Below are 14,910 nucleotides of genomic sequence, written 5' to 3' on the forward strand. Positions count from 1 at the left end.
CCTAGGACCCCGGGACCAAGACCTGAGCCGAAGGCAGAGGCCTTAACCCACTGAGCCACCCAGGCGCCCCTGTATACTTGTTTTATGTGTACTCTTCTGTGTGAAAATTACTCTTTGCTAAGAAGTTGAAAATATTTTATTACCTAGCTGAAGGTGAGAAAGTGTCACTGGGCCCGGCCTTGACTCTAGTATCTCGAATGTCCAGGAGAATTGAACTTGGGAGATGCGTCCAAGTTGCCCCAGGGGACCTGAAGGCACGGCTGGTTCAGGCTGCTGCTAGGCCTGGCTTTCTGCTTCAGTGTGGCCAGGGTACGGCTCTGGCCAGAGGCTTATGGGAGCCTGGGATTGGGTGGGGGGGGAGGTTTGCCCCAGGGCTATGGAGGTTTGAGTGTGGGTGAGCTGGGTGGGTAAGCTGGACTGTGCCTGGGCACAGGGTGGCCCAGGGGCATGCCATTGAGTGGACAGTGCAATGGAGGCGGGAGGGTCTGGCCTGTGTTTTCCCCAAATACTGCATCCCATCCTGTCTGAGCCACTTTCTTCTTTTTCTTATGTCTTCTGCCTTCCCCCGAGCTCCCCTTCTGATCAGTCAGCCAGCATGGACTGGGTACCTGGTGGTGCTGGGCCAGTCCTGATGCCTGCTCCATGGCGAGGTTCCATCCGTCTGCAGGGGACCCCCGTGGGCTCTATCTCTGTGCTTTTCCCTCCACTCCTCCCTCTGGGAGTGTCACCATCTCTCTTTCTCTGTCTCCTTCCCTCACAGTAGCAAACACTGCATGCCCACTGTGTACTGGGGATACAAGGATGTATGAAACACACCCCTGGGGGAGCTCAGAGTGGAGTGGGGGCAGACAGATGTGTAAACAGAGTGTGCTTACAGTCTGGTGTGGTGGGTGCTGGAACGACAGCAGGATGGAGGGACTGACCAGCTCCGTCCTGGGGGAAACCAGGAAAGGCTTCACAGAAGAGGTGCCATTTGAACTGGGGCTCGAAAGATGAGTGGAATTCCCTAGGCAGATGAGCGTGGAGAGGAATTCTGGGTTTGGGGTATGCACTGCTGGGGAGGACGCAAGGAAGCTGGGGCACAGGGGAGCCTTGTGGGGGAGCCTGGGAAGGGAAGCGGGAAGCTTAGGAAGGCCTGCCGAGGAGGCGAGGGGGAACTCAAGAAGGAATGTCAGCAGCAGAGGGGCGGGGTCAGATCTGGGTCCCAGGTGGCTCTGCTGGCCGGCAGAAGCAGGACAGGGCCAGGCAGGAGAGCAAGCTTGTCACCAGCGTTGGGGGAAGGGATGGTGGTGATGAGGCTGGCCGGCGCAGTTGGAGTGGAGATGGTGTCCTGGGGACTTGGGGATTGATTGGTGGTGGGGGTGGGGAGAAGACAGCTTCCAATTCTGGCTTGGGCCACTGTGGCAGGAGGAGCCTCTCAGGGATGTCAGGTGCTCAGAAGGAAGCAGGTCTGGAGGGATGACAGCAAGCGTGTCTTGGTGGCCGAATCCCAATGGCAGGCTGAAGCTCAGGAGGAGAGAGGGCGTCGAGGTTAGAGATTTCAGTTTGGGAGTACCCACGTGGTGGGAGTAGCTTGAGCCTGGGGAAGCTTTGAGACCGGAGTGCTCGTGGCAGGTGTCCCGTGAAGCCTGGTCCACGAGTTCTGCAGGACGCAGCTCGATTCTGGCTCCTCTGGAGTCCCTCCTCATTGTCTCTCCCTCTCCTGCTCTCTCTGTGCCCCCCCCTTTCTTGACTGGCCTGGCTCCTCTTCTGACATCTCCCCGAATCTGCTAGCTGCCCATCCCTGCCCTTTCAGCAGCCCCGTGGCAGGCCCCACGCTGGGGCTCCCGGTGGGATAAGCTCAGTGAGTATTTGTGGAGGGAACGAAGGAAGGCTTGCGGGCAGGCCAAGTACCTGTTCCGTCCTCTGGAGAGGCACCCTGCCCTGGGTGGAAGGGCCCCATCGGGGCCTCCCCCATCTTTTTCTACCCCCTCTAATGTCCAAAGTGTTGGACATTACTTAATTACTTAATGTACATAATGATATTGGCGGGGGTGGCTTTGATTAAAAAAACAGACATGGATTTGAGGAATTCTGATCTTACCCCACAGAGCACGTGTGGAGGTGGGGTGGGACTGGATGGCCCGGGGGTGTCGTTCACAACACACAGAGTAACTGGCTTGACGAGGCCTGCGTGGGAATGTCAAGGTGGCTGCCAGCACGGTGGGGGACCCAGGCTGGTCCCCTCATTCTCCAACTTCCTGCTCTTGAAGTCTCTTCAGCGGCAGGGCTCAGTGGATCCTTGGGGGCTCCTCACCTGACTGGTTCTGTGCTGACCCCTCTCACCCAGACCTACCTGGGCATCTGACTTTGCTCTCATGTCTTTATTTTTTACTCACCTAAACACTGTAGGGGAGAAGACTAATTGGTAGAAAGTCTGACTCGATCATTTTGAAAGCAGTACATTTGGGCCCCAGGCAGGCTGTGTCAGGAGCATTATGAGGCCGTCCCGGAGGGACTGGCCTTCACAGATGGACAGGTCGGAATGGCTCGTAACCATCCTGTTCGTCATGCGTAAAGGAGTTGCTTTTAAGTTTATATTTGAAAGTCATTTGCTCCCAGTGACTGCATTTTACCCCATTTTTCTCTTCCTGGAGTTGCTGTGGGGAATGTACACGGCCTTTTGTTTTTCTCATGGTCTGTCCCTCCTCCAGCCTTGCTTCCTGTCCCCACACAGTCATTCCTCCAATGTGTCATGTGTGCCTGTCACACGCTGTCATTGCCCCCAGCTCAGGGCCTTCAGTGGGGGAGACAGAAGGGTCCCCATCAGGCCGAAGCCCCAGGGGATGAGCAGTTCCAGTGCCAACCCGGTGTGACAAGTGCCGAGAGGGAGGCCCGGATTGGGGTGCCTGTCGCGGGCGGCTTCTCTCTAGGCTGGGGGAGGGCGGAGGGCCAGCTCCCCTCCCTGAGAAAGTCACACCGGACCTACAGACGAGTTCAGTTTAGAATCCCTGCGCAGGCATGATTATGAACACCAAGTTAGATTATGGGAACTTATACAGGGCGATGGTCCCACCCAGGCGGTAAGGTTCAGCTTCCTTTTCTCTGGGAGCCCGTCTTTGACTCTCTCCGTCTGCTCTCCGAGCTCCTGCAGCTCTGACACCTCCAGTTACCCTTTCCAGTGCCCGAGTGACAGTCTCCCAGCCTCTGAGACCATGGCCAAGGTCCTGCTTGGGGCTTCGCTCTATCCCTGGTCCTCCAGGTCAGGGCGTGTCCCTTCGAGCAGGCCCACCTCCTTCTCCTTCCTGGTGGCCCAGGAAAGCTCACAGGCTGCAGAGTCTGAGCTCTCCAAGGGCTCAGCGGTTTGACTTGTACACGCTCTGCCTCAGGGCACTCCGAGGTGCTTCTCCCACCAAAGCACGGGAGCCAAGTGAGGAACTGAGAGATGGAAGACATGGAGGGAATCTACCACACAAAAAAGGAACAAAACCTCAGACAAAACTTAAAAGGCAAATGACACACTGGGGGGATGTTTGCAAACATGATCAACTAAGGACTAATGTTCTCGAAAAAACATTTAATACAAATCAGTAAGACAAATGTGGAGATGCTCATAGACAATTCACAGGTGGGGTCCAGGAGTTCATATGTCTACGTGGGAAACTCACTTAGCCCCTCCGTAAGCAGAAATGGAAATGAAAATAGCATGTTTCCATGTACCAAATTTGCAAAAGTGAGAAGAACAGAATAGCCAGGGTTGGGCATGGGTGTGTCGGGAACGGGCCTTCACATAGTGCTGATGGCCGTGGTTGCAAGTAGAGCATCTGGAAGCACTTTGGGCGAGGGTCTAAAGGGCCTGAGAAGTATGCATTCTCCACCCACGAATCACACTTCTGAGAATCTGTCTCAGCCATGGACAGGGACACGGGAATTCCTCATGAGATCATGTTAAGCAACCAAAGTAAGACCTGTGAATTATAATCCATGATTCCATTCATGTAAATTCTATATTTATGCCTAAACCTTTTCTTTGGATGAGTTGTTGTTTTTTTTTTAAGATTTTATTTATTTATTTGTCAGAGAGAGAGAGAGCGCATGAGCCCAGGCAGACAGAGAGGCAGGCAGAGAGAGAGAAGCAGGCTCCTTGCCGAGCAAGGAGCCCGATGTGGGACTCGATCCCAGGACCCTGGGATCATGACCTGAGCCGAAGGCAACGGCTTAACCAACTGAGCCACCTATGCGTCCCTTTGGATGAGTTTTGAAGAATTTTTTTCCTTCTGGGGGATTTTGATCATCATATTTATAGGTTTTATCTCTTTCATATTTTCTATTATGAGCATAGTAGAAATCAAGAGGAGAAGGGAAAATCTGCTTAAAATGCGAATGATGGAACTAAACAAATCTAGAAATTACCTTTGGGGGTCAAAAGGGTCAAAATCACTAGCAAAATTTGTCACTTTGCAAGATTCAGGAAACCTATGTTGATGGGTGCACTGAAATTCTCCATAAAGGCAAGGGCAGAGGTCACGGGGCCACAGGGCTGCAGATGGGCTGATTTTGTGGCATGAGGTCACCTGGCTCTTCACCGTGTGATACTGGGTCCAGCTGCTCCCTCGGTGGGACTCAGTTTCCTACTGCGTAGCAGCGTGGTAGGGGTCCGACTAAATCATCTCTGAGGATCTTGGCAGATCTTGGCTGAGTGGGCCACTCTGTTCTCAAAGAAGACATCTTTGACTTGCCCCGGTGACAGAGCTGAGAGGGACTGCGGGCAGGTGTTTGCAGGCCTCAGTTTCCAGCTCCTCATCAGCCCAGGACCTTGTAGACTGTTTGTGACACCTGTGGTGCCCGGCCCTGGCCCTGCTTCTTGGCCGGCCTCTCTTCCTGTCAGCTTCTGGGCCCACACTTTTGCGGGTTGGTTGGACTCCTCAGGCTTTATCGATTCTGAGCCTGTGTCTTCCCTGACAGGGGCAGGAAGGGGGTTCCCTATGCTTTGGAGCTGTTTAGGGGAGGCATGAATTCAAATGCCACTGGGGAGCCCCACCTGCCCAGGGGGATGGCCTCTCCTCCCTCCAGGGCCCTCTCCCTGGGACGTTTTTGAGATGGTTTGGCTGTGAGGCCAAGGTACCCTGACTGTCCGAAGGCCACCAGGCCATCTCCTGGTGCAGCGGCGCCCCACCCCTCCGAGCCCATAGTTACCTATGGGTTGACTGGAGCCCCCACTGCCCCCCCATCCCCGCCATCCGTGCCCCAGCTCCTCAGCTCTGCTTCAGCCTCCTGTGCTCAGCATCCTTTCTCAGATCCCGATGGCTTATGGGAATGCTGCCCAGGCACCTCAGAATCTTACACTGTCATCCGGGAGCAGGTCTTCGAGTCCTCCTTCCCACTGTGCTTTCTCAAGTGTGGGGCGGGCCTACCTGCTTGGTGCCCCACTAAGGTAGTCTGATTTCCCTTCCAGTCTGGGCATAGACTGACCTGCAGGCTTCCAGAAAAGACGGCGTGAGATTGCCCCCTCTGTCTGGAACCAGAGAACTCCTGCCTGACTTGCAGCCTCTGGGTGGTGATGTCTTCAGCCTCAGCCCGAATAGCATAGCTGGTCTGGGGTGTGGGGAGAGGAGCTGGCCTGGGCCTGGGGAAGCTGGTAGGGAAAGGTGTTCCCCCAGAGCCGCTCTTCCTGATGTGGGCCTGTTTCTGCTCAGCGACCAACAGATGCATGGAAAGACGGCTTCTCTGAAGAGCCCTGTGTCCTGCTCAGAGAAACTAGCCAGGGTTCAGGCACCTTTGGACTCCAGGTGAGGCCCCTCCCAGTCAGATAGGCCTATGGATTGGGGGTGGGAAGCCCTCAGGAGGACCTTAAAGAAAGGGGCAAATAAAAAAGAGCGACATCTTGCCATTTGCAATGACCTGGTTGGAGCTAGTGAGTATTAAGCTAAGTGAAATTAAGTCCGAGAAAGATACCGTATGACTTCACTCATAGGTGAAATTTAAGAAACAAGTCAAACAAGCAAACTGGAGAAAAGGAGAGGGGATGAACCAAGAAACAGACTCTGGACTCCAGAGAACATGCGGATGGTCACCAGCGGGGAGGTGGGTGGGGGGTTGGGTGACGCAGGTAGTGGGGATGAAGGAGGGCACTGGTGATGAGGGTGACGTATGGAAGTGTTGAATCACTATATTGTACGCCTGAAACGATATTGCACTGTATGTTAACTAGCTGGCATTTAAATAACGACTTAAATAAAAGAAGGGGGCAAAGGGGTTAAAGAAGGGGCAGAAAGGGGACCCTTACATCAGGTGTAAGGCTGGGCAAAGTCTGCCCCTTGCCTCTTCCTCCTGGCCGGGGCCTGTCCCAGCACTGGGGACCCAGCAGAGTCTAGGCTTCTCAGGTTACCAGCCTCCTCCCTGCCCACCTGTCCTCAGGCCAACCTGGCCGTTCCAGCACCACCCCCTCTCCCTCAGCCTTGGTAGGGTCAGGTGAGTCTGCTGAGCTCCAGGCTGCAGGGAGAAGGCTGCAAGGAGGGCAATCCTGCCGGGATCATGGCCCACGGCCAGGCCCCGGAGCCGTGAGTCTGACATCTCCACCTCACCCGCTCCCCAAACTGGTCCCCATCCCTGGTCTCCCACTCACCTAACCTCGGGTCTACTCCTCTGCCTATCCTTTGGCCAGAGAAGAGGGAGAGGGTGGGCAGCCACTAAGCATCTCTGGGAGCTGGAGGCAGGAGTGCCCTTCCCCAGGGCTGAGCTCCGCGCTCCCTGTCGCCTATCACCTTGCTGTGGCTCCCAGAGAAAGGCCTCAGTCTTCAGCCTCTCGACCAAGCTTCTGGCCTGAAGCCAGGGCAGACCTGGCACCGCGGATGTATGGGCAGGACTCAAGGGTTCCCTGTCCCTGGAATGGAATGTCTCCTTTGCAGTCTGCACTGGCCAGAGGGCTTGAAGGGTGAAGAGATAAAGAAGTGTGGCCGAGAAGGGGTAAGTGTGTGGAGGCCGCCTCTTCACTTCCCACCGAGGGAGGGGTTCTGGGCTGCCGGAATCGGGGCTGTTGGCTCCTTGGCCACCATGGCCAGTCACCAAGGGAAACCTGAGTGAGTGTCCCCTCCCGGGTGGGGGTGGTGCGTCACCCTCAGGTCATAGGCTGCCCAGCAGGACCTTCTGTTGCCATGTCACTGAGAGACAAGCTGTGCCTTTCAGCCCTGCTGGCTCTTTACCGACTGCTTTGTGCTAACTCCCCGGGGCCCCTACCCCCCCCCCCCACGGCATTATTTCCTGGTAGGTGGTGCAGGGCCCCCTTGGTGGCTGATCTCCCCAGGACTTCTCAGCCCCAGCTTGTATGTTTGCAGACACTACTGAGTAAATACAACCAACAATACCACAAGCTGTTTAAGGACATCCCCTTGGAGGAGGTGGTTCTCAAAGGTGAGCTATCTCCTAGGTGTGGCTGGACAGGTGCCTAGAGGGCCTGAGGCCCAGGTCCTCTCCTTCAGAGACTCCAAGGCACAATTTTGATATGGGAACTGGCTGCCCTTTGGATGTGGTTGGGCCCGCTTTCTTCAAAAGTCTGAGAAGAGTGGGCAGATCGGGGATATGAAATGGAATCTATGAAAGTTTTCTTGAGGCCATGTCAGGGCTTCCAAATTTTATTTCTGTTCTGCTCTTAGCAATGGCTGTTCTTTCCTGCTCAGACCTCTCAGTAAGCATGGGAGAGCATTTGCACAACAAGGCCCTCTCTCCAGGGCAGGGCAAGGAGTTCCGTCTGAGGGAGCGAGAATCCAGGCTTAAGGAACCCTTTGAAGCATGAGTGGAGGAGGAGGAAAGCTCTAGCAGTTTGATGGGCTTGGGTGGGGCAGTCACGACTCTGGAGAAGGACTCAGTGCTGGTGGAATGGGTGTTTGGGGCCTGGGGTCAGGAAGGGGGATTCTGAGGCAGGCAGTCCCTGACGCTGGGCTCTGGACTCCCGAGTGTGAGGATGCAGGCCCTGGGCCTTCGGGGTTGGTTTGCTCACGGCAATCTTCTTTCCTGCGACTTTCCAGTGTGTTCCTGCGCCCTCCAGAGAGACCTTCTTCTCCAGGGCCGGCTCTACATCTCCCCCAACTGGCTCTGCTTCCATGCCAGCCTCTTTGGCAAGGATATAAAGGTAGTAATAATGGGCCTGTGAGGCCCCAACTGGGAAGAGACAGGTCCCCTAACCAGTGGGCACCTGCTGAAGCCCCTCACTGTGAGGCCCCCCACCTGGACTCCTTCCAATGCAGGGCCCCAGTCTAGACTCCACAGAGCCTAGAACAGTTCACAGCCAATTCATTTGGTCTATGGGTGCCCCTGCAATGCCTTCAGGATCAGAGCGGGATGTCACACTTTGGGGAGCCATAACTGTGGCCAGGTGGTAGGTCAGGGAACTCCATTACGGAGTATGGTGTTCACCAGCGCCACCATCCTTGGATTATCCATCCTGGATAATAGGGTGAGAGCCCCGAGCGGTGTGTGCTGCCAAGGCTGGCGCAGGGTGGCGGGACCAACGGAAGGGGAGCCTGCGTCAGAGAGTGGAAGGCTCACATATTCTCCCACATAAGGCAAGGCTTCTCCATGGTGTCCATGCTTGGCTGGGGCTCTGTGCAGGAAGCAAAGGGACCATGTCCTTGGGGGTGAGTCCTGAGAGAAGCATGCCTCTCCTCACTCAGGTGGTCATTCCCGTGGTGTCTGTCCAAATGATCAAAAAACACAAGATGGCGCGGCTTCTTCCTAATGGCCTGGCCATCACCACCAACACCAGCCAGAAGGTCAGTGAATCCCTGGGCCAGCCATCCCTGGTTAGTCTCCTGTCCCATCCCCAGGATCCTGACTCTGGCACTTTCTCTGGTCTGTTCTTACCCCACCCTTTTCTGTTTTCTTTCTCTGTCCCAGTATGTCTTTGTGTCACTGCTTTCCCGGGACAGTGTATATGACATGCTGAGAAGGGTCTGCACACACCTCCAGGTATGGAGTTCTGGGGCAGGAGTTGGGCCAGGGAGGCTGCTCAGGCCTAGGCTGAGGTCCTGGGACAAGGCTGTTAGGGGTGGTTGGCCCGTCTCTCCAGCACAGGCGCCAAGGACAGGGAGAGGCGCGTAACGGGCTCAGGCCTAGTGTATCTGAGCTTGTTTTTGGACTGTGTCTCTATGATTATGAGCATGTCTCTTGGAGGCCAGCGGCCGCTGTGTGTCCCCATGTGTACTCCCCCATTGTGCTCCTGCAGCATGCGAACAGAAGCACGTGGCTGCTTCCTAGTAGGCCGGCAGCTCTCTTTGGCCCGCCGTGAGGAAGTGGGGAGGGGCAGCAGCATGGGGAAGTATGTTTCCTTGGATTTGCCCTCTGCTCCAGCATTAACTTGGGGACTTCTGCAAGCTCTGGGAGCTAGGCTTCGTCCAACCCAAGGTGGCTTATTTGGAGGTAAAGCTCTCTTGGAGAGTGCTAACACCTCCTCACTCCTGACCATGGCTGTTCCTGATGGAAAAGTGACCCCAGCTCCCTTTCTTCCTTAGCCTTCCAGCAAGAAGAGCCTGAGTGTAAGAGAATTTCCAGAGGAACCTGAATGCGAGTCCCTGGTGAGACCTGAGGTTGGAAGCAAAAGCTGCTGGCATGAGGGGGTCTATGGCTCTGAGGCTTCAGGGCCTCCTGGGCAGCGGCCCACAATGCAGAACTGGGGCTCCAGGCTCAAGAGCCAGTGGCCGTGCTATGCCAGGGGGTCCCCTAGACCTGACACACTCCACGCCATGAGCAGCCACTAGGTCCTGGGCAGATCTGCTGACTACCTGAGCGGAAGAGATGCCCAGCCCCCAGAACACTGCGCAGGGCAGAGCCCACAGCCAGACAGCGCAGAGCCGGTGACCTATCCTCTTTTGTTTAGCAGGGACAGGAGGGCCTTCCAGGGGATAGAGAGGTCCTCAGGGAAGAACTCCAAAGGCTATCACTGGAGAACTCAGACTCATTTGAGATTTGCCGAGGTCCCAGCAATCCCAACTGAGGTCCCAGTTCTGGGTAGGCAGCGCTGAGTTTCTGCAACAGTGATGGAGATGGAAATGACCCCAGGGTGTTTGAAGTCTTCTTCACTAACCATTAAGCATTTAGCCAAGCATACAGTATACACAATACTATGATGGCGATAGAAGGTGCTGTTCCCATTTTTGTTGATGGGGACCCTAGGTACTCCTGCTAAGGTCAGTGATGTACTTAGGGTTTGAGTCCAGATTAGGAGGACTTATCCCATTTAAGATACATTGTGCCAAGCTTTCTTGGGCTCCACAGATCTGAGCACGTACCTGGGTTAGCTCACGTCTTAGATCCCGCTGTGGTTCTGTACCAGCAGTCTTCAAAGACATTGTTCCCTGGAAGAATGGCTGGTCCCAGCAAGGGAACTGATAAGAGAGACACAAGGTTGCTATGGCAATGGTTTCCCTCCTTCTGGGTACCTGCCTTCACGCTCACTAGGTATCCAAATTGGTAATATCTGGGGAAAAATTTTTTTTAAGATTTTATTTTTATTTATTTGACAGACAGAGATCACAAGTAGGCAGAGAGGCAGGCAGGGTGGGTGGGGAAGCAGGCTCGCCGCTGAGCAGAGAGCCCAATGTGGGGCTTGATCCCAGGACCCTGGGATCATGACCTGAGCCGAAGGCAGAGGCTTCAACCCACTGAGCCACCCAGGTGCCCCAATATCTGGAAAATTTTTGATAAACCTAGTGTGGGCCCCTTAGGACACGTGACATCCCAAGGGTCATAGAGAGTTTCATCTGCCTTCTCTGCAGGAAGTCCTCATCCCTGAGATGAAGTGGAGAAAAGTGTGCCCTGCCTCCAGGTCCCTGTCCCTCCCAGACAACATCCCTTGTATCCCTCGGGCATCCATGGACTCCACGGACAGCTTCTTTCCCAGGAAGCCTCCTGGGTCTGGTGAGCTCAGCGTGCTTGTCTATGACAACTGCTTACACAGACCAGGCTTTCCCTGCCCCTACTACTGCAAAGAGGAAAAATCACAGCCAGCAAGGCTTCTGAGAGCTGTTTCTTATTTAATCCAAATCCATAAGGGAAAGCCAAGCCACAAGCCTGAGCAGCTTCAGAGAGTGGGGGGAGGTGGGCTTGCTGGGCTGGGCTCCTGCCTCCTGCCCCACAAAGATGCCTATTGCTCTCCTATCACAGAGAATGACGTCTGTGAGGAGGAGAAGCTGGAGGAGGAGCCCAGGAGCGACGGGAAGCTGAGGCTCTGGGATTACCAGCTCCTCAAGGTCATCTTTGTGCTGTAGGTGACTACATTGGGGATGGGGGTGGTTAAACTCACCTGGGTGGCTGGCTGTTTGGAGCAGGGGCCTCTGTGTGTGGGGAGGTCACTGTCCAGAGGGAGGGGAAGGTCCTAAGTCAACTGAAAGCTCCTGGGTGGTGTCTGGAGGTTACCTGGCAGGCTCTTCTGCAGCAAGACTAAGTGTCTCCCGTCTTTATTCATGCACCCCTGTAATTTAGGGGTAAGGCTGTGCAGTAGGGAGGGGCAGGATAAGAAGCTGTTGAAAAAAGGAAAACGTGCACAGGACTGGGGAGGGGGACAACTAACAAAATTGGAGAGGGCCATCGGATAGACTAGGGGAGAGCCATGGCCTTCCTGCCACCCACCTTTAGAGCAGTTTCTGGAACCCCAGACTTGTCTGTAATTCTGCCTAAGGACCAGCAGAGGGGTGAGCACGGTGGGGTGTTTAGTGTTTAGTTTAGCCAGCTCCTGGTGTCCCCTCATCTTACCTCGTGACCTTCCTCTGCTTCTGCTGGCTGAGTTCCAATGGTCAGCCTCAGCATTTGCTGGGAGAGTGGGCCTACCACCTTAGGGGATAATCTTGGTAGTCTTGAAGAGGAGGCACAGGACCAAGGTGGCTGGTCAGAGGGAAGGTGGGCTCAGTTTAAGGACCCAGAATCCTGCTGGGCTTTGAGGACACCTCCGTGGGGATGAGTCTCAGGACCCCCACATGGCCCCTAGACACAAAGATGTCCAGGCCTGAACGTAGCCAAGAGGCAAAGAGTTCTTTAATTCTTTCAGTTGCGGGAAGTAGCTTTGTTCCCATTCCTGTTTTTGGTGAGTCTCTAAAAATGTCCTTTTTCCAGGTAAGATATCCTTATCTCTCTTTCTCCAGGATCTGCTTCTTGGTCATGTCGTCATCCTATCTGGCATTCCGCATCTCCCGGCTGGAACAGCAGTTATGCTCCCTGAATTGGGATGGCCCAGTCCCTGGGCACAGGTGATGTCCTGTCTCTTCCCAATGCCTTGGGGACTGAAGGTAAAGGACAGGAGCCAATACCTACAGCCAGGTTGCGTGTCATCCTGGCTGGACTTGGCCTTGCCCTTGAGCTGGCTTGACAGCTCAATCTGCCAAGCAAGGTTGGACAGAGCATGCAGGGTACACAGATCCCACCCTGACCAGCTTGACCAGCTCTTGGTGGCGGGGCGGGGGGGTAGTGAGGGGAGGCAGAGAAAGGCTCTACTGACCTGTCTGTCTGCCTTGTAAGCCCCTTCTCTGATCTGGGAATCTCTCGTGTGCAGGTAACGGCCACCCCGGCTTCTCCAAGAAGAACGCTCTGGGTGCTAAGGTTCCACCAGTGACTCCTGTGGTTGATGCTGCTGTGCTGAGACTGAGTAGGAAGGAGAATACTCCAGATCCTTCCTCCTCCCCCAGCTCTTAGCCCTCCTGTTGACCAAGCTCCTACAATTTGGGGACTCAGACACAAAGCCAGATTCTTGGAACCGGCCAAGAAATTCTGTATACTAAGCTTCAGCAAGCACTTGGAAAAAGAAAATTAACTTGTTCCTCGGAAACAGTCTGGCACAGAAGCAAGAGCACTAGGAGACACCCAGGGGACAAAAGGCCAAGTTTTGGTACCTGGAATGCAGCTGTGCATGGTCACGCGGCTCATTGCAGGAGTGGGACAGAGGCCCAAACCCAAACCACCAGCAGGGCTCTGCTCTCTCCCAACATACCATGCTCTCGCTTCGGCCCCTGAGGCCAAGGGCAGCCTGGGAAAGTGAGGGGGGAGCTATGAAGGAGAAGAGGAGGGTGTGTAGCTAGGATTCCAGCCAGAGGGGAATATTCACGCCCTGTGCTGAGGCTCTGTTCTGGGCCCTTATGAGGAGGATTGGCTGAATCCAGAGGACAGTATTTGCAGCAGAGGATGGTGGCAGGGGCTGTGAAGGAGGGCAGAGGTCCAGCATTCTGGGTCCTTCGCTGCCACTTCCTAGTGAGACAGGTGGAACAGGCTTTGATCACTGTGGTCACAGACCTGGTATTTCATCTTCCCCTGTGTGTTCCAACAGTCTGAGGTGTCCCAGGCGGGAAGTAGACGATGGGGAGTGACCCCCACTGGGTATGGGGGGAGGGGAAGGTCAGGGACTTTGATTTGAGCTTTGTACTCCCTGCCTGACTGCCTGAGGGGCCATGACCAACAGCAGCCTGTCGGGGAAGCGTGGCTGGGCACCTGGGCACGATGGTGTCGGGCTGTCACAGAGCTCCCTCATGTCACCTGTAATCAGTGAGTTGCAGGCTATGGGGGAAGGTCCTGCCCTCCATGAATAAGGTGGGGGTGTCCAAGGTGGGTCTGGTACAGTGCAGGGACCAGGTCAAGGGGTTCTCTCTGATACCTCTAGGGACAAGAGAGGTAGGGATAGGAAGAGTAGACACAGTGGTAGCTTTGCCTTAGAGAGTCCTCCATCTCTGCCAAGGCCTCCTCTGTTCTAAACAGCTCTGCTGTGCCTCAGAACTCTGCCAGCTCTCCCTGGGACTCCAACATGCTAAAACAGTGCCTTTAGGGGTTCCAGAAGGGCCTTAGTGAGGAGGTCAGAAGTATCAGGCAAAGTCGCTGGTGTTGGGGTGAGTGTGTCAGAAACAGTCACTGCTTTTCCTTCTTCAAACACCTGAGAGGTTAATCTGGGAGAAATCCAAGGGGAATTTAGTTATCGTGGAACTGTGACTATCTTGCTTATGACAAACCCAAATGAGGATGTGAGGGATGGTGTCTGTAGGGGACAGGTCCCTAAGTGCAGACTAGTGGTCTCTCTATTCTCCCGCCGCTGCGGGTTCTAGGATTAAGCTTAGAGCCTGCCTGGAGGGGTGGTTTGTAGCACAGCTGTAGGTGGCAGGTAAACTCATATTCCTTTCTCCCCACAGCACCACTCTGGAGAAAAACCCACCCTTTTATTGGAACGAGCCCCGTTTATCACCTTTATATCATGTTTTCAGGGAAATAACCCTACTTACCCCAGTGTCTCCCCGCCTTGGTCCTTGCTGGAGGGCAGGGAGAATCGGTCCATTCTCTGAGCCCTGCTAGCTTGAGCCCCAGGCTCATGAGAGGCCACCAGAGGTGCCACGTCATGGGCAGCTGTGTGCACATGCTGGTGAGTCTGGTCTCTGGCCACGCCCCAGGCTCAGAAAGGGCAAGAGCCATGCTGCAGGGTAGGCGGCTCTGGAGGTCATCTTGGGTCCAGGGGTTTCAGTGGTAGGAGTGTGCCTGTCGCTCTGGAGGGCCCTCTGTCCGTTTCTCCCTTTTCTTCCTCAGCCTGGTCCTCTGGGGCCAGTGTCCTTTCTCCCGTGCGCATTTGTAAACTATACAGACCTGCTTGTGGAGGCTGACATTCCTCTGATTCCCCGAGAGATTGGTTCAACTATCCTTGGGTTGTTCCAGCATGGCATTAGCCACTGAAAATATTTTCAAATACAAACATTTGATTTTTCTAGTGTCCTGTGGTATGGAAAGTTCATTTTTATCTTTTGACCACACATGGAAGGTACTCATGCTGACATAACTTGGCACAAAGGAGACTGATGGAGCCCAAGTCAGCCCCAGCATCTCGGGTGCTCTGCAAATCTCACGAGGCTGTAGCCAAGCTGCCTAACGCTTCTGGTGTATTGGGAAGGGGAAGAGCGGCCACGGTAAACCTCTGTG

At 54.8% G+C, this 14,910-nt stretch overlaps 1 protein-coding gene across 1 annotated transcript in view; it reads left to right on the forward strand.

Moving 5' to 3' along the window:
• The window catches only part of LOC111153281 (GRAM domain containing 2A), a 34,535-nt gene extending 19,831 nt beyond the window's left edge, over window positions 1-14,704 (forward strand). Inside the window, exons 2-12 of the mRNA XM_022512208.1 lie at window positions 5,676-5,768; window positions 6,888-6,945; window positions 7,314-7,389; window positions 8,004-8,107; window positions 8,649-8,747; window positions 8,872-8,943; window positions 9,486-9,548; window positions 10,749-10,890; window positions 11,137-11,236; window positions 12,111-12,215; window positions 12,518-14,704. Coding sequence (XP_022367916.1) covers window positions 5,676-5,768; window positions 6,888-6,945; window positions 7,314-7,389; window positions 8,004-8,107; window positions 8,649-8,747; window positions 8,872-8,943; window positions 9,486-9,548; window positions 10,749-10,890; window positions 11,137-11,236; window positions 12,111-12,215; window positions 12,518-12,521 — 916 coding nt within the window. The 3' untranslated portion in view covers window positions 12,522-14,704. The remainder of the gene's footprint in view (window positions 1-5,675; window positions 5,769-6,887; window positions 6,946-7,313; window positions 7,390-8,003; window positions 8,108-8,648; window positions 8,748-8,871; window positions 8,944-9,485; window positions 9,549-10,748; window positions 10,891-11,136; window positions 11,237-12,110; window positions 12,216-12,517) is intronic.
• Window positions 14,705-14,910: the final 206 nt, after the last annotated feature.

Source organism: Enhydra lutris, unplaced genomic scaffold, assembly GCF_002288905.1.
Source record: "Enhydra lutris kenyoni isolate GAN:26980312 unplaced genomic scaffold, ASM228890v2 scaffoldscaffold31, whole genome shotgun sequence".
NCBI lineage: Eukaryota > Metazoa > Chordata > Mammalia > Carnivora > Mustelidae > Enhydra > Enhydra lutris.